The 21,930-nt window shown below is 45.5% G+C and overlaps 1 protein-coding gene across 1 annotated transcript; it reads right to left on the reverse strand.

The window, feature by feature from the left end:
* Positions 1 to 3,514, reverse strand: DBX1 (developing brain homeobox 1; the record flags this gene model as incomplete). The annotated part of the gene is made up of 4 exons (XM_082284561.1): positions 1 to 378; positions 720 to 922; positions 2,562 to 2,663; positions 3,163 to 3,514. 4 exons carry the CDS (start codon positions 3,512 to 3,514, stop codon positions 1 to 3), a joined length of 1,035 nt encoding a protein of 344 aa, XP_082140687.1.
* Between the last annotated feature and the right edge of the window lie 18,416 nt (positions 3,515 to 21,930).

Raw genomic sequence — 21,930 nt, forward strand, 5'->3', positions numbered from 1 at the left:
CTAAGAGACTGTTATCTCCTCCTCTTCTTCTTCCCCTTCATCATCCTCTTCCTCTGAGTCTGAGAAGTCTGAAGGTTTGCTGGGGCTGCTAGAATGGGATGGAGAAGGAGACATCTGGGAGTCCAGTCTGTCCCTCAGGTGTAGATGTTCCGGGGATGGGTGGTAGGTTAAGGGATGCCGGGGGCTGGGTGGGCACACGGGGCGAACTTCCTCCTCCTCCTCTTCCTCTCCTGAGCATTTCTTGCCTACGTCACTGAGGTCTGGGTGAGGGTTGAACTTGGTGGGGAGGGTCTGTTCTCTGCAGCCACCAGAAGAGAGGAGCTCTCTTTCTTTGGAGTTCCTCCATTTCATCCTCCTGTTCTGGAACCAGATCTTCACCTACGGGACAAAGCAACAAAGAAGGCAAATGGTTCAGTAAAGCAGGGACCAGAAAAGGTGTTTTGGCTGCACTCTCAAAACCCTGCACATGCCCATACTAAAGCTAGCAGGAACCACAGAATCTGATCTTTGGAGGGCCCTAGGAGAGAGCTCAGGGGCAATAAGGCTGTGGTCCTATTCACCCAGCTGGGAATCGTGCCATTTTTGGCTCTGTTGATTGTCTGTAACTTGCTTTGGATGTTCTCCCTGCTACCATCCCCTTCTCCCCCCTCCTCTCAAGCTTCCCCCGGGAGTGGGGGAATCTTGGCTCCCCACACACCCCGACCTGGTGACTCTCTCACCTGTGAGTCCTTGAGGCCCAGCTTGGCTGCCAGCTTCTTCCTGTCGGGTTTGCTGATGTACTTCTGCTTCTGGAACATCTTCTCCAGCGCCTTGCGCTGCACGTCGGAGAAGACGGCGCGGCGCAGCATCCCCCGGCGGGGCTTGCCCCGGGCAGCCAGCGGCCAGGAGAAGGTGCCAGGGATGGGGACCACGGCGGAGGCAGCTGTGGGAGGGACACACGGCACTGAGCAGAGCGGGACCGGCCCCCACCATCCCTCCCTGCCCTCCGGGCGGGCGCTCATCAACCTGGGGCGGTGAAAAGGAGCTTTAGGCTTAACCAGCCGCCCCCTTTCAGGCAGCGATCGCCGGGATTAGATCTATCAACTGAAATGTGGAAAATGGGTCAATGGTGGCCGGTTTTGTTGGGAGATTCAAAGGTCTCCGGCCTGAAAAGGCAAAGCGAGGCGTACCAGCTAAGATAGAGGTATAATAAAAAAGCTCTCCCTCCCACTCAGAAGCATTTGATTTTTTTCAGATGCTTTTATCATTTCAGATGCTTTATTATGCTCGAGATGAAAATGAGGACTTTTCTGATTCCGAACAAAACCGCTCCTCTTCAGATGCAGTTTTGATCAATCAGTATTCATCTTTTTATAATAATCTCTTCTCTCTCCCTCCCCCCCCTCCCCCCCCCCCCCCCAAAGTTGGAGAATTCAATTCGAAGACATGAAAAGTAACAGCTAATTAGCACACTGCCTGGTTCCCAATGGCATTAGTATGATAAAAAAGGGCAGAGTTTCGCCTTAAAAAAAAAGGAGGGGGGAATCTCCCCAAGAGAGACAGAGATGCTAATGAAGCGTGAATGGTAATTGTGTAGTAATGAACTAACAGAAAAAGACTGAGGACAAGCAGCTAACGCCATATATTATTGGAACAAAAGAGATTTACACTTTCAAACTAAACACAACGGCATGCCAGGCTCCTCGGGAGAATACTGATGGCACAATCGTCTCTTTCCCCAAATCATTTTCATTAAATGGACATGAAAAGCTATTTATAAAGCTCAAGTTGTTTTTGTTAGGCTATTCACATGCTGGAGAAAGGAAGCAAATTCCATTATCCAGAGGATGAATAGAAGAGCTTGGGTTATTTTTTTTTTCTCTCTCCCTTTCCCTGTTTTCTTTTTAAATTAATAGCTTGTTTGTGTAATTAGATTTCGGGTTTGGTTGTTTGGTGGATTTTTTTGTTTTTGTTGTTGTTGTTGTTATTGTTCTCTCAACACTATAATACTTAGTGCTGTAAGAATCACACCTCCGTGGCCTGCTTTCTCGCCTTTACGGCGGTGTTTGACGGTGTAACCGGGAAGGTGGAGGAGGGAAGGGTTAGTGCTCGGCGGAGGGGCTGGAGGCGAGGGTGCAGCAGAGCAGTCCCGCCGCTGCCGCAGCGCGCTGGACCCGCCCGTAGCGGGAAGGTCTGGGGGACCCCCAGAGGCTCCCTCGCTCTTCTCTCCCTCTCCCCATCCTTCCCTCCGGCGGCGGCAGGAGCTGACCGCTCCTCGTGGTGCTGAAACAGCAGCGCCGGCCGGCCGGGAGGGAGGGAGGGAGGGAGGGAGGGAGGTGGGGGACCCGCCTCGCCTCGGGACCGTGACAATCCCGGCTAATTTGCGGATCAGCGGGAGGAGCGGGCAGGGAATGTCAGGCAGTCACTGCCTGTGCTAAATCGGGCAGCAAATTGGCGCGACTGATGCTTGAATGTTGTACTCCCTCCAACCTCTGAACTGCGGCATAACCCCGCCGGGGGGAACGGAGGGCCGGCAGATATCAGCGGGCAGTGCCGGCAGAGGGACACTTTGAAACACCTACCTGGGAAATAGGAAGATCTGAGAAAGGGCTGGAAGGATCCTTCAAAGTACGGAAAGGAGAAAGTCTTTGGCGGGACGCTCTGAAGCAACGCAGGGGAGGTTTCTAGTAAATAAATAAAATCAAATTAAACGGAGGGTAACCACCGGTTGGACTCGACCGACGGCAAGGCTGGGTTCTGTCGCTTGGTCTGGAGACCAACGCTGTGGTACTTTTAGAAAAAGTAAAAGAGCCAGACTGAACCCGGAACAGCCGAGGAAAAGTGGCACTTTTGCTGGTTTTGCCAGCAAAGCGGCACCCGTGAGGACAGGGTCAGCCAGAAGACACGGCCGGGGGACCCCTCGTCTCTGGGACCCCTCCCTCCGCCTGCTCCTCCCTTCCGTCCGGCGGCGGAGAGGGACCTGCCGCGGGCAGCGCTGCCCCTCGCCCCCGAAATCCGAGCGATGCCGGAGGGCTCTGCGGCTCGGGACAGGGTCCTCCCTCCCTTTCCTAAGCCGGCTCCCTGCGCTGACCCTCGCCCGGCACCCCTCTCCTGCGGGCGGTGTGTCCCCCGCGCCCGGAGCCGCGGCCGGCGGCGAGCTCGGACACGGTGTCCCCCGCTTACCGGCTCGGGGCGTGGAGGAGAGGATGGCGTTGACTCCAAACTTCAGGAAAGTGGAGTCGCTGCTGGAAGTCTGTGGCGAACAGATCCTCCTGGAGCCGGCGGTGGTGGAGCTGGGGAGCTCCGGCGTTCCCGAGTCCGTCCTGGCGGCCGAGGTTGGGGGGGACATGCTGGGCGGGGGGGCAGTCCTGGGCAGGTAACTGGTGGGCCTGCTGATCCGGATCAAATCTTCCACCAGGAAGCTGGAATGGCTGGAAAAAGCCGACTGTAGCGACTGAGGCAAGGTGAGGGTGGGGGTCGGCCGGAGGAGGCTGGGGTAGACGGCTGGCGGGGCGATGAGGCTGGGGAACATCATCGCAGGGGCCGTCCGCGGAGCCGGGCTGGGGCCGCTCGCCTGCTTGTTTGTTTGTTTGCTTTTGTTTTCTGCTTTGCAAACCTGGGTTGGTAAAGATCCAGCCAGCGAGTCTGGCGGAGTTCTCTCTGCTCCTTCCTCCTGGACCATGGGTTTTATAGTGGTCAGCCCCGCTGAGGCTCTTTCAAAAGTGACAGCCCCAACAATGGGGTTCAACAAAGTTCTCCACTTGAGCTTCATTCAGGGCGAGCTCCCGGCTTCTCCATTGGTCCGGGGCTGCAATTTATGATTGGATTAGACTTCATAAGCAACCGGGGCACAATGGCCCCGCCACAAAGAAAGTGTAGTCATCAATTTTGCATATTGACCGCCTCTTTGGAATACAGCACTCCAAAGGCTCCCAGCGGGGTTTTGTTCAGAGGCAACACACACAGGCTAATTAAATGCCTATTTAAAAGTTTCGAATGACATCTTGCCTCGTAGAAAGGGAATTATTTAAAGAAAGCACTAAATTTATTTGCCGCTCCCCTGCTGAGTTTAGGAAATAAATCAATAAATATTCATAGAAACTTATCTGCGGGCTCTCAGAAAAGCACGGGGTTTGTGGATTTGAAAATACAAATTAGAAAACGTTGAACCAAGCTCTGTTGAGGGAAAAACACATTTGGAGAGTGGATCCCGCCGTGGTTTGAGCATATTCTGCTCCTGCTATTAGTATGAGGCAGAATTAGTGCGCGTAGATGGGGTTGGTTTTCTCTCTGCACATCGAAGGTCCGGAATAAGGCATATTTGCGGTGTCAACTTCTCCTTTCAAGATCCGAGCTTCGTAAAAGTCTCGTGTACTTGTGTTCAAGCGAGAGGTTTGCCCAGACCTAAATGTGAGCCTTGATGTGGCCGGGAAGAGCTCTGCTCCCACAAAATCTGAGTATTGCACACAAAAGAGATCTGCGCAGCTTTGTGGGACCAGAGCAATCCCTTTGAGTTCTCAGTCTCTTGCTCCTCTGTAGCTTATCTACGTTAAAAATACTGGGAGACGCTACTCTCCAGCTGTGAAAACGAAGACAACTCTGTAGCGTTTGGATCCCTTTGGCTGAAGTTGTCTGACCTACTCTCGGCTTTGTCGGTGTCAGTGACTCGAAGCAGCCAAATTCACCTGATCTCGCTCTTTATCTGCGGGCGTGTGCAGGATTTCGGAAGGTGTATTAGTCAGTGCGACAGAGCCCGGAGTCCCCTAACTTTGATGCGAGGGACAAATGGCATCGTCTAACGGGAAAGTAGTAAATAGGGATTCTTCTGGCAGAGAGGTTTTGTTTGTGGTGGCAAGTATGGAAATAGGCGCAAGTGGGGTTAGTTTCCTTTGGAGGTGGGTGATGAAAGCGACTATTGAGAGTGTTTCACCTGATTTCTCTGTTAAAGACTATAACAGATGTGTTAAATGTCCTATGTTTTAAAAGCACCCCATTCAGTCCTTTGGTGTGTCTGAACCTTTGCAAGCAGAAGTGTGCAGCTCAACCATGCAGCCTTTATCCTATTAACCATGAACTAACTGTCACCTTCAGCTGTTTTCCCTTTTTACTTTTTAACACAAAGCTTTCTCAAAAATCTTATTAACCAGCTTTATTTCTCTCGATGGTTTTTGTCCGGACGTTTTGTGTTGATTATCTCCATGTCGATGCTTTAACCATTCAATAAAAGTGCATCTGCGATTTATATCACATTAGGGAAGAAAGAAAGTCTGTTAAACCTCTCCCTTGATTCAAATCAAAAAGTTATTTATTAGAGAGGACGGAATCAGCCCTGGAAATTGTATGATCCTGACAAGCTTTCCCGGTGCTGTTCGCCGGCCCCCAGCAGATGAGCACCTGCAGACGGCTGACTTGGAAGGTCCGCCGTCTGAAAGCATCACTTTGAAATAAAACCTCGCCACAGTTTCCCCCCGCTCCCCAGTTTTGCTGGTCTTGATGCTTAGCAGGTAAAGAAAAAGGGGAAGGAAGGCGTAGGCAGAGCGCAGCGGGCTCGGGGGTGCGGACGGGTCCCCGCCACCTGCCCCCCGCCCCCGTTCAGGCTCCGCCGTGCCGGGGGTGCCCGGGGGGAGCGGGGGCTGCCCCGCCCTGCTCCGGGCTCAGCTCTCCGCTCGCCCCCACCCCGGGCGCTCCGGGGTTACCTTAAGCCCCGTTTGTGCGCAGCGCTGCTCTCAGGGTGTTATTTAGCAAGCGAGCGGGACGGCAGTGAATGGAAAGAGTAAATGGGGCTTTCCCAATAAAATAATTACCTGGCGCCCCGCCAGCCCCTGGTCTCATCTCTGTCCCCTGCTCCCTGCCCCTCCCGCAGCCGCCCCCAGATCCCGGCGTTTCCCAGCTGAGCTCCGCCCGGGCTGTTCCGAGAACACTTAGTTTTTTACAGTCATTATAGGTTTCCTTTGAGATGATTTACTCCTTTCTTTACTTATACATTGGGGGCATTTTGTCTCACTATAGACCAACTGCTGCTAATTTCTCTGGTTTTAAAAAAGAGGGGCTGACATTTTCTGGAAGGTTGGGTCAAACGCATGCTGGGGCACGCGTGGACCCGGTTCCTTGTGATGCGTCTGAGCACACTCATAAAGAATTCCTTAAGCACCACGGCAAAAGGGACTAGACATCTATTGAAAGGGAAGATAGACCATAAGAAACCAAGAAATCAGACGAAAGGATCTTATTTTAAGTGATCTCCTTTGGAAGTTTCTTTTCAAAGGCAGTGATCATTTAAGAGAAAGGGAATTCTAATGTCTCAGGATAAAACCTGTGACTAATGCCGTTTGACCTATGCTCAGGCAGTTTTGTGCTTCCTGCCATTCACTTTAATGTCGTTATCTTAAAATTTATTTCTTAAAAGTCACTCACTTTCTTTGTCACGTAAAAAGAAAAAGAAGAAGAAGAAGGAAAAACAAAAAAAGGGAAAAAGAGCCCAAACCCAAAACTGCCGGCGGGTGAGGGGTGGGGAGGGGGAGGTGGGGGGTTGAAGCTGCGTGTGTCCCGGTCCGAGGCTGGTAATCCGCATGAAATTGGGAGAGCCAGCACTTCAAATCCGGAGACCAAAGGGCTGGGCAGGGCCGGGCCGGCGCCCCCCCGGCGGCTCGGATCGGCGCTCGGAGCCCCGTCCCTCTCCCGCATCCCCGGCCGCGGGAGACGGACGTCTCAATCACCGCCACGGCGCGGCCCCACGCGGGACACCCTCCGGGGACAGCCCCTGCCCTGCCGGGCCGCTTCCCGCAGCCAGGTGGAAGCCGAACTTCTCGTCCCTCCCTCCCCGACCTGGGAGCCGCTCCACAAGGGACCAGCCCACTCCCGCTCCCCACCCCCCCGCTGCCCGGCCCCGCAGTGTCCCCGCTTCTTCCTCCCCAAAGCTGCGGTGCAAAGGTGTGTGTGCGCCTTTTAGGTTGTTTTCTTATTTTTCCCCCCACTTTTTTTCCCTTTTTCTTTTCTTTTTTTTTTTTTTTTTTTTTTTCCGCCGGAGAGGGGCCGGCGGGAGAGGGATGCTCCATCCCTGCTGTGTCCCAGCCCCCTAACGATGCTCATCGACCACGCCGGCAGCTTGAATGGAGGCTGCGGGGGCGAGGCTGTATTAAGACACCTAAGTCTTCACCTTTAGAATTCAAGCACAAGGAACAGTAACTGTTGGTTCGTTCAAAGCTCTTCTAGATCCCCCCTTTTCTTGAAAATCCTTCTATTGTGCCAATCAAGCAGATGGTTTGCAGGAAATATAGCTTGGCCCCAGTGACCGAAACTAATTTTAACTAGCTTTCCAAGCCTGGCACGTTTGTTTTGCTCTTACAAAATAGCTAAAAAAACAGCTGGCAAGGGTGAATTAAACCCATTAAAGACACATTTATAAGAAATTATATTCACATAGGTTGCTTGAAACCCCCCTAAGAGGGAAGAGATGAGCGTATTGAAATGAAAATGTCCCCGAGCACACTACCCTCCTTAACATCGCCTGAGAGTCTCAAAACATTTTACTAAATAGATTAACTTGACTATTGTTTTGCATCACATTTATCAGCTTCATTAAGTGAATAGCTGAACAAATATATTACGCATGCATGAAAAGCTCTTTTGGGGGCTGCCTTATTGTGTCCTCAGCCCTGACAGGTGGTTAACTGTGTTTCTCTCTCCTCTCCCCCTCTCTCTCTCTGCGCAAAGAAAGAGGGATCTCGGACAGAGCTCACAGCCCAGACTTGGCAAAGGGACCTCGAGGGGAGAGTTACTTTCTTTTCCCTCGCCATTCATGCTGGCCAGCCCAGAGTGCACGCAGCCTGAAATGCAACCAGATGATCTGATCATGTCAAAAGTAATTAACTTTAGTTTAGTCTCCATGTCTTGCTTGTGCTTTACTAACTCCGTCCAAGCCAGTTTAATTTGCAACCTTTCTTCCAAATTTGATTATTTTTTGTCCATTTCGTCCTTTTATCCTTTCCCCAACCTCCACCTTTGTTTCAAAAAAATAATCTGGGGTTGAAAAATCCCTCTTCTTTCTTCTCCACTGATCTGTCTAATAAACAACCACACAAACTCCTGAAAAACAGTTCCTTTCACAAGCTAAGATTGGCATATTTTGGAGAGCTAGGATTTGCAAAATACAATATGATGGTTTATTTGCTGCCTCAATTTCATGATTACTTGGCCCAGTGGAAACTTGCTGGGAATTGGACAGTGGCAGTTTGGATTTCATATGTTGGTGTGCAGGGTCCTGATTGTTTCAGTTGTGGTCTCTGCCCCAAGGGTTTCCAAATTAGACTGTGCAGATGAAAGGTGGAGGATGACAGAACATGAAATTTTCCCATTTATTTTATCAAAAATGTATTTCTCTCATGTTGCTCAAGTAGGTCAGAAAAATTAAAAATCCTTTTGTCTTTCAAATAATTTCTTAGGAGTACTTCTACCTCCTCACTGCAAATTGAAGTTGTGGTCCTTTGCTTATGACAGTGGCAAATGTCTCTGCTGAATGATCCACTGAAATCTCTCTGCAGTGGTCAATTTTAAGTGCTGGGACTTGAAGACCCCCTGACTTTTCCACTCATTAAGACCCAGTTCTGTTCCTCATTCTCCAGGCTATGACCGGAAGGATGACTTTGTTTGGAGGACAGGACTCTCAGCACAATTCAGCAGGAGAATGAATGTGTCCTGGGGTGGATTTTAGCAAATCTGAGAGTTTGCTGTCACCTTGAATAGAGGGTCCTTGAGCCCACACACTCCCTTGATGTTTGCCACAAGAATGGATTTAATGGCTGCTTTCTACCCCTCTTCCTGCTGGAACATCACACAAGGACCTCTGCCTCTCAGAAAAAGTACAGAGTCACTATTTAACTATCTGTACGATAAACCCAGGACCTTCTCTAGTTTGTACACCTTTTCTTAAAAGTGCTAGAGCATCAGCCCTCAATCCCTTGAATTCTTCCATGCCAGCCAGCTGATGCTGCACTTCCTTTGGGCTTAAGTCTCTCTGGGAAGGTTTAGGAGGGAGACTCACAAGAGAGATGCTGATGAGAGCCCAGGTACGTGGAAACATTTTTCCCAATGGAAAGTCTTCCCCGAGCTATGTGCTGGTATCCAGAAGGATGGTGATAGGCTGGGAGGCTCACTTTGCTCCTTCTAGGTGAAAATACCTTCAGATGTCATGATTCAGTGGGGAAAACAGCTGTTGTGGGGAGAGTGTTTTTCTCTCTGAGTCCTCTGTGAAGGTGCTGAAAAGGTTCTCTGACAGAGATTAACCTGTGCATCATTTGGTGGGACTCAAAGCCATGTGATAAGGAAGGAAAAGAAACTCAAATACTGTGTAACAGTTCTTTAGCAAACAGAAGTGCAAAATTTCCTTGTTGAGATACTTGAATGGCCTCACAATTCAAATGGGGGAATATCTTAAGAAAATAAAACATTAATTCCAAGTGGTTTTGATTATTGGATTCCCTGGGCATTTAGTGTTTTTATCTTGTAAGTATTGCATTTGTGACCTTGTCCATTAAGGCAATGGGTTTGCAGCTTTCAGTTACAGACCATGCCCTGACCACAGCTATGTTCATGTCTGTAAGGTGCTGGTAAACTGTCCAGCATCCATAGAGGATGAGACCAAATGTGTGGACCTCTTTAATAGGTATAGAATGCTTAGTTTCCAGAAATACTGAGCTATTCTTGTAGATGTTGATGTGGAGTGTGATCTCTGGAGCTCTGACAGAAGAATGACAAACTGCCCCTCACGGTTCGCCTTCAGAGAACCACTGAGAAATGAGTGAGCAAGCACTGGTCCATATGGTCCGTGTGCTGTGCTCCCAGTCACTTTGTGTAAAATGGAGAGTGAAATGAATGAAAATAGCTGTGTTTCTGTTGTCCCTTGGGGATGCTTTTAGCAAGTGAGATGCTTCAGGTACAGAAAACCAAGGAGCAATAATGCCTGAGGAATTAACAGCTCCATAGTCTTAGGCATCATGGACATCTCTTCAGGATTCTCAGGGGTAGGTAACCGTACCCAGTAGATTTTCTACTGGATCTCCACTTGTGAGAAAGAGTTGTTCTCCTCAGAAAACACTTGGCTTATCGTGGAGACTAGAACAGGACCACCCCTCTTCTGGGGTTTGGTTTGCAAGCGGCGCAGCTTCCTGATGTTCGGAGATGAAGGGCTCTTCCATTTCATTATCAGGAATAGCTGATGAGGTCCTTGATCTTGAGAATCTTTCTTGAAATAGCCAAAGCCTTTCTCCTGGGAGCGTCTCCAACCCGCTGAAAGGACATCCCTTCTCAGAGAATTGTGTTTCTTTCTGACAAACAGAAGAAAAATGCCCTACTTGTGTTCCAGCAGCCATGAGATTGGACAGATAGACGGTGAAGTGTGTTGCCCATTTATGCCTTCAGCTTTCTGAAAGCAAACGGAAATCTCTGGGACTAAGGAGAGTGCAAGCATGTAAAGAGAGTTGTAGAAAAGCTTTTCCCCATGCCTTTGGCCTGAGAATGCTGCTTGTTCTGTCAGAGCTGAAGTCAGGGGCAAAACTCATGGTAATTTCAATGCAGTGGGGTTAAGCCCTAGAAGAATTTGAATGTACTTGTCTCCTTTCAGGACCTTGTCAGGAGTGTTTTGGTGCTGCAGGGGGAAATATCAAAGACAACTGAAGTTTAGAATGAGGCAGCCAGGATGTTTGAAGACGATCTTCATAAGACGAAACAGCTTTTCTCAGGTTTCTTGTCCCACCTGTAGCAATGAGGACTGCTTTACAAAAAACATATTTTAGTGGTCACATTCACATTTTTCCCTCTCATCATGTCACACTTCTTGTCTTTTTTTTTCTCTCAGTTTTTCCTTCTCCATTAAAAATATAAAAGGGCAGAGAGCATCAAATTTTATGTCTCTAGACAGGTCTTTAGGGGCATCAGGTGGGATTCAGCGATTTAAAGTTTGACTTGATGAAATTTGGTACAGTCATGTTGTCCTGGCACAGGACAGGCCCTTTTGAGGACCCATACTCTGGCTGTGACTTGTCAAACCCAGAAAGCTCAGGAGAGAGGAATTTAATGTAGCTTTAAGCTATATTTGCAGCCTCTTGATTCACGGATGTACTAGGATAAGGTGTATTTCTCCAGTGTCTTTTAAAGTGTTCTGTCTTAGGTCTTAAATGGAAGTTTAGTCCCTCACCTATCAATCTTTACCTAACTTTCCCTTATGGTACTATAAAAAAAATTTTATATCCTTTTTTGGTGAATGTTTCCTTCTCCCACAGATAATTAAACCAACAGGGGGAATGTGTAGAGACAGGACTACACTGCTGACTGTGATCAGTGACCCTCTCTCTCAGGGCAGTTCGAGCAATGAGGCTGGACTTCTGTGCCAGGACAGTTCATGCCTGGGCCTTTTCCCTGCTTCTGCACTTATAGCAGAAGTAAGAGCAGGTTGGACAGCACAGAAAAGTTTCCATCCACTGCTGTGTATATGGTAACTGTCCCCAGATTTGTGAGAGGAAAAACGGAGAATGTCTTCTTGTTACCTTCTGCTATTTCCACAGTGTCCTCTAACCAAAGAGAAGGCAGTTTTTTACTCTCTGTTCTGGTTGACCAGACCTAATATTTAAAAGGAGTGTTTTAAGAAGGATGAAATTATGTTGGGATTTATGAGGTGCACTGACCTTAGCAGGAAGAAGCAGAAATTAGAGATCTCTCTTTGGAAAGACTGAGACATACAAGGATTTGCATCTGGTCCCAGGCCCCCCAGTACAAAAATGGACTGACGTCAGACTGGACTGGCTGAGTTCAAAATTCAAAACTGGGATATTTGCACTCCAGGCAGATGAAACAGGGCTGGGAAACAGTCTCACTCTTTCCAAGAAAAATATATAAGCTTTGTGTGAAAGGTGTAGGGAGCACTTTATTTTCCATTTAGCATCATATCCAGGTGAGTGTAGGCCTTTCCTTTGAAGGAACAGGTAGGGATGATGTGCTCTCTAACGTGATGCAACTCTTTTTCACCCCACTTTTAGTGTGTCCAGGAAGTCAGCACATTTCAAACTTGCTCTTTACTTTGGGAAACTGTCTCCAGTACACAAGTAGATTGTCTGGCCACATGGAAAAAATCCACAAAGATGGACAAGTCAAGTCATCCTCGTGGGCTGAGGAGTTTTTGGCTCTCCTGACAGGGATCTGGGATGTCCCTCAGTGCTGGGGCCATGTGGCCAAGAGGTTTGTCTTCCTTCTCTTCCTGAGTTCACTATGAAGAATGTTTTCAAGGTAAAAACTACATCTCTAACTTTCTTAGCTGTGTTTTAAGTGATGAATTTATGAGGAGCTGCTGTTAAATCACAGGGTTTGTTTTATGACATATTTTCCAATCAAGCCGTGTTTAAGCAAGAAAGCCAAGTAATTACATATAGCTTTTTAAGAATGTGCACTCTGTTTTCTTTTCCTCTTCATTTAAATTGCAGAGTGCAGAGGACTCCTGTTTTTAAGTAGATTTTAACCATGACTAGAGAAGCTTAGTTATCAGTTATGCACTATAAACAATATGCAGAGGGGGGATGTTTTGATCAGAGCTATTCAGTCCTTGCCTGCTAATCTAATTACAAAGTGTAGGTTTTCTGACACAGAGCTGCTTGCACAGAGAAGGCTTTTCTCACACCTGGTGGATTGTTTAGCCAAGCTTTTAAAATGCTTACAGTTTTAAAGGGGGGGGGGGGGGGAAAGCCTTTTAAAAAAACAAGTTCCTGTGCAAGGCAATAGAAAGAATTTAGTGGTTGTCAACATGAGTTTAGTATAAGGGTGCTGTGTAAAATGTGGGTTCACTTTATATTGACCTTTGGACATAGTAGCCCCAAACATTGTTTTATTTTATTTTTTTTTTAAGGGTTAAGGAGAGAATGAAAGATAACAGATGTCAGTGACTGTATTAAATTAAATGTGTGCATGCATGTTATAAATATCTATGTATGGCTGGACATGATGCTCCCATATTTTTTTGGATGTTTATTGTTAGTGCCCCAAGTGCTCAGCAGCTCTGAAAGGGCAGCTTTGAATCACAGCCCCAGCAAAACAGTATTTTTGTGTTGTTTAGTGCCCCGATTCCTACAAACAAAATAAAGTACCTTGTTGAATAAGGGCCATTGAGCAGGAATGATGGGTTAAGAGTGGGGGTCTGAGGTGGCAGCGTGGGTGCTTGTTTATCAGGGAGGAGTTGTCAGTTGTTGGCTGTGCTGGTGAAAGGAGGGACGCTGGAGGCTGATGGCTGGGAGAGCATTGATGTGAGGTAACGGGGTAATCGGATTGAAAGTTAGCCATGGTATTTATGTCAGTTCACATTTCGTCAAATGAATAATATGAGGTTGCTACCTAGCCCAGGCCTTGGCCTGGGGGCTGGGTTATAAAGAATCTAAGGCCTCATTTGATTCAAATATAAATTAATTCTCACTGGAGCGTTGGCTGATTAATCTATTTGCATAATAGTAGAAAAACTGCAGTGTGGTTACTTTTGCGGGGATTTGGACAAGAAAAGCCTTAAATTCATTTGAAAGAATATTGTGTGAGAAGTCAGGGAAGCAAAAGCACCTCTATAGGGCTCCTCAAGCCATTTTCCCCCCAACCCTGATGTGCAAAACCAAAAGCTAAACTTGTTCACTGGGGAGTCTGACACCATCCTGAAAAAGCTGTGTTCTGATGTCTAGCTACACTTACATTTTTGTATTTGATGTTGCTCTCAGTAATTATAACAAAGGCATCCTTTATAACTTTGGATATTTAATAAAAATGAAGCCTAAATAAAATTGCACCATGTGTAGGTGGAATAAATGTTGAACTGCAGCAAAGCTCTGTGGGGAGATAAAGAAATAGCAGAGACAAATGCACTCAAATGCAAGTGCTGTTTGTGTGAAAGCCTGGTTATCCTGTAAGACATGGGAATGAGAGATCCCAGTTCTGCTGGCCACATGCACTTCACAGTGTGGTGAGGGAGGAGACTGAGTGGGTCTAACACCAGTGCTGGCACCAAGCAGGGGCTCAAAAAGGAAAAAAGCTCTTTTCTTGTTGCTTCCCCTCCTACCAAGTCTCTCCATTTTACTTTTGGAGATGACACTTGAAGCATTCCCTTATAGAGGACAATATATGGGGAGGTGCACCCACCCATGTGCAGTCACACAAATGTTTTTCTATCACATCTCATTTTTTCCTTAATTTTCCTAAATACTGTGCATCTCCACTGCATGTATAAAATGTTATGTAAGGTTTGGTTTTGATTTTTTTTTTCTTTACTATCCACACATCTGTAGTGCTTGACTGTTTGGCAAAGGATATTATGTTTGCACACAGATATTGAGACTGGTTTTGAATCATGTGACCTCTGAGGACAGAAGTGTGTAAAATTCACAAGACACAGTAGTGAGAAGCTTCAAAAAAATAGTCCAAATCCTGCTCTTATTGAGAAGTCTGTAGACATTTTGCCAGTAAGAAAAACACATGCCCTAATTAAGCAAAATATAAAACGTCCAGCAAGAATGTCAGGATGCAGTTAGAGTAGAGCAGTGGCCATATGAAGAGTGAGAGGCAACCTCCACGTCCATATTTGCCAGAGTTAGTTGATTATTTGCAGAAAAGCTGGGCTGCTGATTGGATTCATTTGAGTTTTAAAGCATCCACTAAGATTAAAGATGTCAGGATTTTGTAGTGAACCCGCCTCCACTGCAGACTACCAAGGTTTTCACTCTGAGTTCAGTTCTTCCTGCTAAAACATAAAGATTGCCAGCAGACAGTGGGGATAGGAGAGGTGCCACCTCCCCTTCAGCTCAGAGTTGAGGAAGCTCACAGTGGCTATTCCAGATGAGAACTCTGAATCCAGATACCTGGGGAGAGTCAAGCTGACGTCACAGATTATGGTTATGCTAAAGCAAATGGCACCGTAAGAACAGTTTGCCTTCTAGGCAGTAATATTGTAATTTGTAGATCATCTGGAAGTGTGTCCACACATGGAAAGTGGGGTTCCTCCTGCCTCATCCCCTTCCTGGTCCTTGTTTCTGGTTTCTGCACGGGTCCTCTCTGCCATGATGTGAGTTCAGGCTGCAATGTGTAACTTCATATTTACTTCTTGAATTCTTTGGTTACTTCTTTTAACTCCTGATTTTGTTTTGCCTTTTTTTCTTTTTCTCTTTCCCCCCTTTTTTTTGTTTTTCCTTTTCTTTCCTGTTTTTAGTCCACCAATAATATGTTCCTGGTGTAATTATTATTTTAACCTGGCTTTCACTCTGTTCATTTCTTTTCAGAGCCACTTGGGAAGGATGTGCTGTTTGTTAGTTCAATGCTGTCTCTTTACTAAGCTGGGAATTAGGGAAAAGATCTTGACAAACTGCCACTGAAAAAGGAAAGGTGGTGGTCAAAAATCCCTTATTTATGTAAAGAAGCCTGCTACAGTGTCTGTATGTTTGCTGTTGCAAGATCAGTGTCTGAAAGCACAAAACAAATTGATCCTATCCATGGTCATAAAGCAGCTACACTGCAGTATTTTTGTGGTTAATTCTTGTGGAAGGGGAATGTCTGGGATCTGCAGAAGGTTGGGCCATACAAGCAAATGACATGCCTGATTAACAGAACGTTGTTACGAGATAATAGTGACTCTGCTGTCTTGCTCTGGTATTTATGAAGAATAAACAAGACCAAGGAAAAGCCAAGACATCTGTTTTCTGAACAGAAGCCCTCACTTTGTTGACAACCTCCTAGTCCAATTACTCCATGTCTTTTACACCCGGTGATTGATGTGGGTCTGATGGTTTAATCTGGGGGAAGTTGAAGGCAAATGAAACAGAGCCTCTGTGCTGGTCTGACTGACCTGGGTAGTGAAATGTACCCCTTTGAATTAGCCAGGAGCATTTCAGGCAAATCCAGAACTTCTGTTTACCTTGATGCCATGGAAGGAAAAGTGCCTGATGCACTGAAGACAGTACGGGGCACCAAGGCTCCTGGGTTCTTTTCATGGTCCCAACCGCAACATGAAACGAAGGAAATGGATAAATTTCACTCAGCCTCTCCTGTTCCTTCCATCAGGTCTGGCTATAGTGCTCATAGTACTCAAATCAAGAAGTTTTTTTGTCAATTAAGTAATGGATCTACTTTTTTCCATACTTTACCAGAAACAGACTTTAAATTACTTGTGCTTACATCTTAAAAGAAAGCTTTAGTTTTGGATTTCTTGTTTCTCCCTAGTACCTTTAGTACCCAGTATACAATTTTTGCGGTTTAGATATTAGCTGATTTTACTTCCAGTAACTCCCATTACTTTAAAGGGGAATAGCAGAAAAGAAAAAAGGCAATTTTTTTGCATCTGCCATGTCAAAATTGTCAAATAACAGTACGTGTGACAGCAGTCAGGATGAAACAATAGCTGTTGCATGGGCACCGCTGATGTGCCTAGGTTGTTTCATGTGTTTACAATAAACCAGTCTGTCCAGGTTGCCCAGCTGAAGCTGAAGGTGATACTAAAAGGGTGCTGCTAGACAAGGAGGCTGATCTCTGCCAGTAGCTTGTGGTGCTGGAAGGTTGGACCCCATGAGTCTATGGTTTCACTTGTGGCAGTTCTGCCACTCATTTGCCTTGTTTGTGAACCAGTTTCATTCATTAATTCAACTGGAAGATCATCAAGGGAAAAAGAAAGCAATTTTTTGAAACAGGGGGTTATGGCTGAATGATAGGAATTAGTGCAGCTAAGAACATATATCTATTTAATTTGATTACTCTTTTCAGGGTAAATTAGTGTGTGAGAGAGATGCATGTCAGGTAATTAAAAGAAAGAATACCTCTCCAAATTTAGAATGGAGTGCACCCCTTCTTCAATCAGATTTCAATCAGTCAGAAATATTTGGTCCAGGCTAAGTTTGAAAGCCATGAGTTCTGCACACTTATTTCTTCTGTTTTTCTCATCCTTTTTTATTCTTTTCATGCCTTCTATCTGAGAGCTGTCACAGAGGGAGAGGGGCCCAGGTGAGGGTAATAAATCCAGAGCAAAAGACCAAGTGGGCATTTCTGGGCTGGAAAGCCACGAGTACAGTGTGAAAACCCCGTTGTTCACACACAGTTGTCTTTGGTAAGGGCTCAGGTTGGGTAAGCAGGCAGGTCAGCCAAGAAACTGCAGGAGAAAAAAATATCAAGTAGGTCTTCATGCTTCTTCCTGGAGCTTTTTCAGCTGTTTCAGGCTTTCTCACCAGTCTCTGCCCACATGACCTCTTATGTTTCACATGGTTTGTTGGTTGGGGTTGAACAAACCTGTGTCTGACATTTCGAGCACAATCCATTACTGGTAAAAAGGAAACAATTTTGTATCTGTTGGGTCAGTCAGACATATGACACCGAGAGAAATGATCTTCCTCTCAGGGCTGCAGGAAGCTGAAGGGCAGAAGTGAGTAACTGACAATGGGATATGCTCGACAATATTTATGTGAGCTTTGTGTTCCCAGATACACTTGGATGGCAGTGAATTGTCAGTTACTATATCAACCTGCCAAGTATGAATAGCTCTTGAAGAGCTTGAACCTTCTCAGGTTAAAGCATCTGTAAAGCTAGTAGAGATCACGCATGATATGGATATGACCTCATTCTGAGGGCATATAAATTAAATCATTCCTGAGCAAGGGCTTTGGCTTGCTCAGCAGTGTTCACATGCAAACAGGAGACATTTTGCAAATAGGCAGATCCCCGGGTACTTGTCTGTCACATTGTTCAGTTTGTCTTTATCTGTTGTTGTTATACTGTGCTCTTCACTGTGGCTGACACAGAGGGCTTTAGAGTTTTCACTGAATAGTCTTTATTTGACAGAGAATCTGTCCTGGAGGGAGTGGAGTTTCTGCCATACCTGTGGCACAATCTTATTGAAAACACTTTGCATGCACAAAATAGAAAAGTGCCATTCACCACCTCAAGGATGTAGAAACTAGGAAAGAGTGGAAGGGTTGCTCTGATCACATCCAGAGCGGAAGTTTTGGCAGTGATGTTCAAATGGTGCTTAAATGGGAGTCTAAAGGCATGGCAACAGGTTACTGACTTAGTTACAGACGCAGTAAAGGACCCAAGTCAAAGGTACTCTCGATTCTCTACCTCCCTTCAGTACAGTAGTCAGAGATCATCAAACCAAATTCTGAGAGAAGATCCACTTTTTTTTTTTGAGCAGACAGATTCTCAAAAGCTTTAGGAAAAAGGACTAACAGGAGCAATATTTAGAATATTACTGCCAAATCTAATCTTTGTATCATACTAGGAGAGTAATTCAAGTTTTCTGGGGGCCAAAAGTAATTGGATAAAATCTGCAATAAAATTTTATGGGTGTGTGCCTTTCACTGAGATCTCAATCATTTACTGAAATTAGGTATAAGTAGAGATATCCTGAGAGGATTTATTTTCTTGAACAGGATGAAAGGGTTGTTTTTAATGTAAGAGATCTGTCAAAATCCTGCCATAGGGCCAAACAAGTTGTAATTTTGGCCACAGTGGTTCCTTTGCTTGGGCATATCTCAACAAACCCCACTCTGCTGATACTACACCTTTCCTCCCAGGGATCTCAAGACCTGAATCGAGGTCTAGATTTGGACTTTGCAGTAGTGACCAGAGACTGATCACAACTCCCAAATCGTTAATTGCCAGCTTCATTGCCCAACCACTCCCTAAAATATCCCTTGAGAATAAACACTGTCCTGGAGACATTTCTGTATATTCAGGCTGATGAGTCTCTGTTTCCATTTGCTGTCCTGTATCAGCAGATCTCTAATCATGTAACAAACAGGACCATAAAACACAACTTACCAGCTTGCTTATGTCTACCCTGCTCGGGGCCTGCTTATACCAGCTATTAAATGTGATTGCTGATTTTTAATGGTGTCTGTTCAATTCAGGATCTAGGAAAGAGAGAGGATGGAAAGAGCTGAAGTCATACCTTCAAACTGAACGGAGAGACTTTCTGCTTGGTTAGACAAGCTATGAAGAAAGACACCCGTTTGCTACATATTTACCCAGCACCTGACACAGTGAACTGTCACCTAAGTGAGGCCTCCAGACTTCTCTTTCCTTCTTTCCCCCGTTTGTCTTTGCAAGGGGAATGAAGGGAGTGTTTAGTTCTTTTGAATTTTGGGTTTTACTGACTATTTGACACTTACTCTGGATTGACAGGTATTTCTGATTCCCATCCAGTGCCAACCAGGCCAAGGCCACACATCCTTCTAAATCATCCAGAAACATCTATCTTTACTTAATTTTATTTTTAGGTTTAAATAGAAAAATACTATGTTACTATGGAAAATAACATGACAAAACTATTTTCTGTAGTAATCAGTTCTCATGTTATTTATTGTTAGTCTTAATGATATAATTATTTCATTATATTTTGTTATTATTTTAGCATTAGTAAAAGCAAAAGGAAGACAAAAAAGACTTTTCTGTCATATACAACACAACAGAATTTGCTGCTGATCAATTTTCTAGTAAAATTATTGGATTCATCACAGTATGATTACACTGTGCTGTTTCAGTGGCTTAACAAAGTCAGCTTCTGCCAAGGTAAACCAAAGAATGAAATTCATCCCCGGTGTTTATTTTCATTTTGCACCAGTGATGGAAATTTTTGCATTACTTTTGTATTTTCTTAAAAACAAATGGTATATTGTATGTTATATCACTAACAAGACAACAAAACCAATTCATTGATCTTAGTGCTTGGCTCACCAGAAACAAACCACACTGTTTATTCCATTATTATAGGATCTCGTTCACTAAAGAGAACACGAAAATTTAAACTTTCTAGTGAAGAGTGGCCCATGTAATATTGAGGGGGTGGGAGGTATTTGGTGCATCTCTAATAAAAATAAAGCATGATGATACCATGCAATTGAAAATCCAATGGCTTTGCATCAACAGCAAATAAAGTGGAAAGGAGACGGGAAGATGGGTGAAATTGTGAGGGGGGTTATTTTTTAAACTTTTTTTCCCACTTTTTTTCATCAGCTTTATTGTGTAAAGGGCCATAGTGCTGCTTTAGAATGTGATCCTGGTCAGTACAGCACAAATCTCAGGGGACAAAAGTTGTTAACAGCCTGTTAGGACCTTTGGAACTCTGATCTGCAAAAACATTCTCTGAAAAGAGATGAGCCACTATCTGAAGTAGGGCTGTACCAAATTAAAACACCCCTAATCTTGCTTGGCCAATCTTCTAGCAGCAGTTCCACTCACTGCTCCATGAATAGGAGGTGCTATTTCCAAACCTTTAGTATAAAAGAAAAAAGCCCAAGGACATATTAATTAATTAAACATAATTTCCTTTTTCCTCCCCAGTATGCTTTTATATCCTTCCAGGGCAACCAGATAACATAATTCAGATACAAACAAACATAAAAAGAACAAATTGTGAAGAAAGACAAAACCCTGCGACATTTTCTCTCCTTTTTCCACCTCTCATTAATTGCTTGGCTCTGGGAGGGAAAGGACTCCAAGCCCGAGCTTTGCACAAAACTCATCCAAGAGTGAAGAGGGCAAGCCGAACACTGAGCCTCTCCAGCTGCCCTGGAGTGAATGGCTTTCTGAGGGGTATGAATGCTCGCTGTCTCTCCCCATACAATGTAGGTGTTACTGCTCACGAGGAGAAAAAAACAAAACAATAATTACTTGAAGGGGAGAGGAGGCGTCCTGGGCAGGGGGGGAAGCACAGTCCCTCAGAAGGATAGAAAACCACGTCGCCTTCGTGTCAGTGAGAGGGGCTGGGCACAAAAAGTGAGGCTGGGTGGTGCTCTTGAGGCTGGGGGCACCAGGCAGGAAATGTTCTGCTCTGAGCAAAATGAGGTGAAAAGTGGGTTTTGTAGTGCAATGGATTAAAAGCTCCCCAAACCCCAAAAGAAGCAGTGGCACATCTGAAGATCCTTACTGCTTCTTCTGGTTTTCGTTTCACACCATTAATGTGCCTGTGCATGGCCGAGCAGTTAATGAAATCATAGCCTTTGCTGTTTTCCTTCATTCATAAAATTGAGTGCAAAATTAACTTATTACTGACTTTTCTGTAAGTGGGGTCTGCTTACAGGGAGAGGAAAGCAGCTGGCGATCACCGGGATGAGCAATCATGAGTCAATGAGTCTGCACTTTTCTGGTGCGGTGTATTCACCTGTATATATGAGAGAGATCTCATCTGATCTGGAGAGACACTTGGAGGTGCAGAGGACATGGAGTAACAGGACTTTTCTGTCTTCATCTTCCAGCACTAGTACATCTGATTTTTTTTTCCAATGTTTGTTTTTCCCCCACTCATCTTTGCATTTACCATGCACCTTTGGGAACAAGGGAAGGGAGCATGGAAGGCAAGCTGGGTGAGATCAGATGCCTGCACTTTTAACTCTGATCTTGTTCAGTTTGTATTTAGAGCCTCTGAAGGCCTTTTGCATGAGTTACTTTTGGTCTGAGCAGACCTTTACTCTTATGTCAGCACAAAGGGGTTAGGTGCAGTGCTTTCTGTGGCAAAAGCCCTCGCTGGGGCTGAGCAAAATCTCAGCTTTTTCAGGAGCATGGCAACACAAAAGATTTAAGGGGGGAAATTGTTAAAAGGGAAGCCCTTTTCTCTTTGGGTTGAATGCAGTGGGGAGATTAAAACTTTCATTTGAGATTTTGCTGTATTCATAGTAGTGAGGCCATGAATAGGTCTAAGTCAGAGCCCACAGTGGTTGTGGTGTGCCCTTTTATTCTCTGGCACATCTTCAGACACAGGTTGTTTTGCACTTGAAAGAGGTGAAAGAGGGGAATGTGGGATTTTGACAGCTGATATTGGCCTCTGAGCTCTTGATGGGGATTTTCTAATTAACCCCAAGGGCCCATCAGGTGGTCAAAATGGAATGATTTCTGTCAGGAAGGGCAAAAAGTTGGAATTTGCTATATATTCTTTTTAAAAAATTTTTGGACAAGTACACT

This window comes from Coloeus monedula (genome assembly GCF_965178545.1).
Source record: "Coloeus monedula genome assembly, chromosome: 6".
Lineage (NCBI taxonomy): Eukaryota > Metazoa > Chordata > Aves > Passeriformes > Corvidae > Coloeus > Coloeus monedula.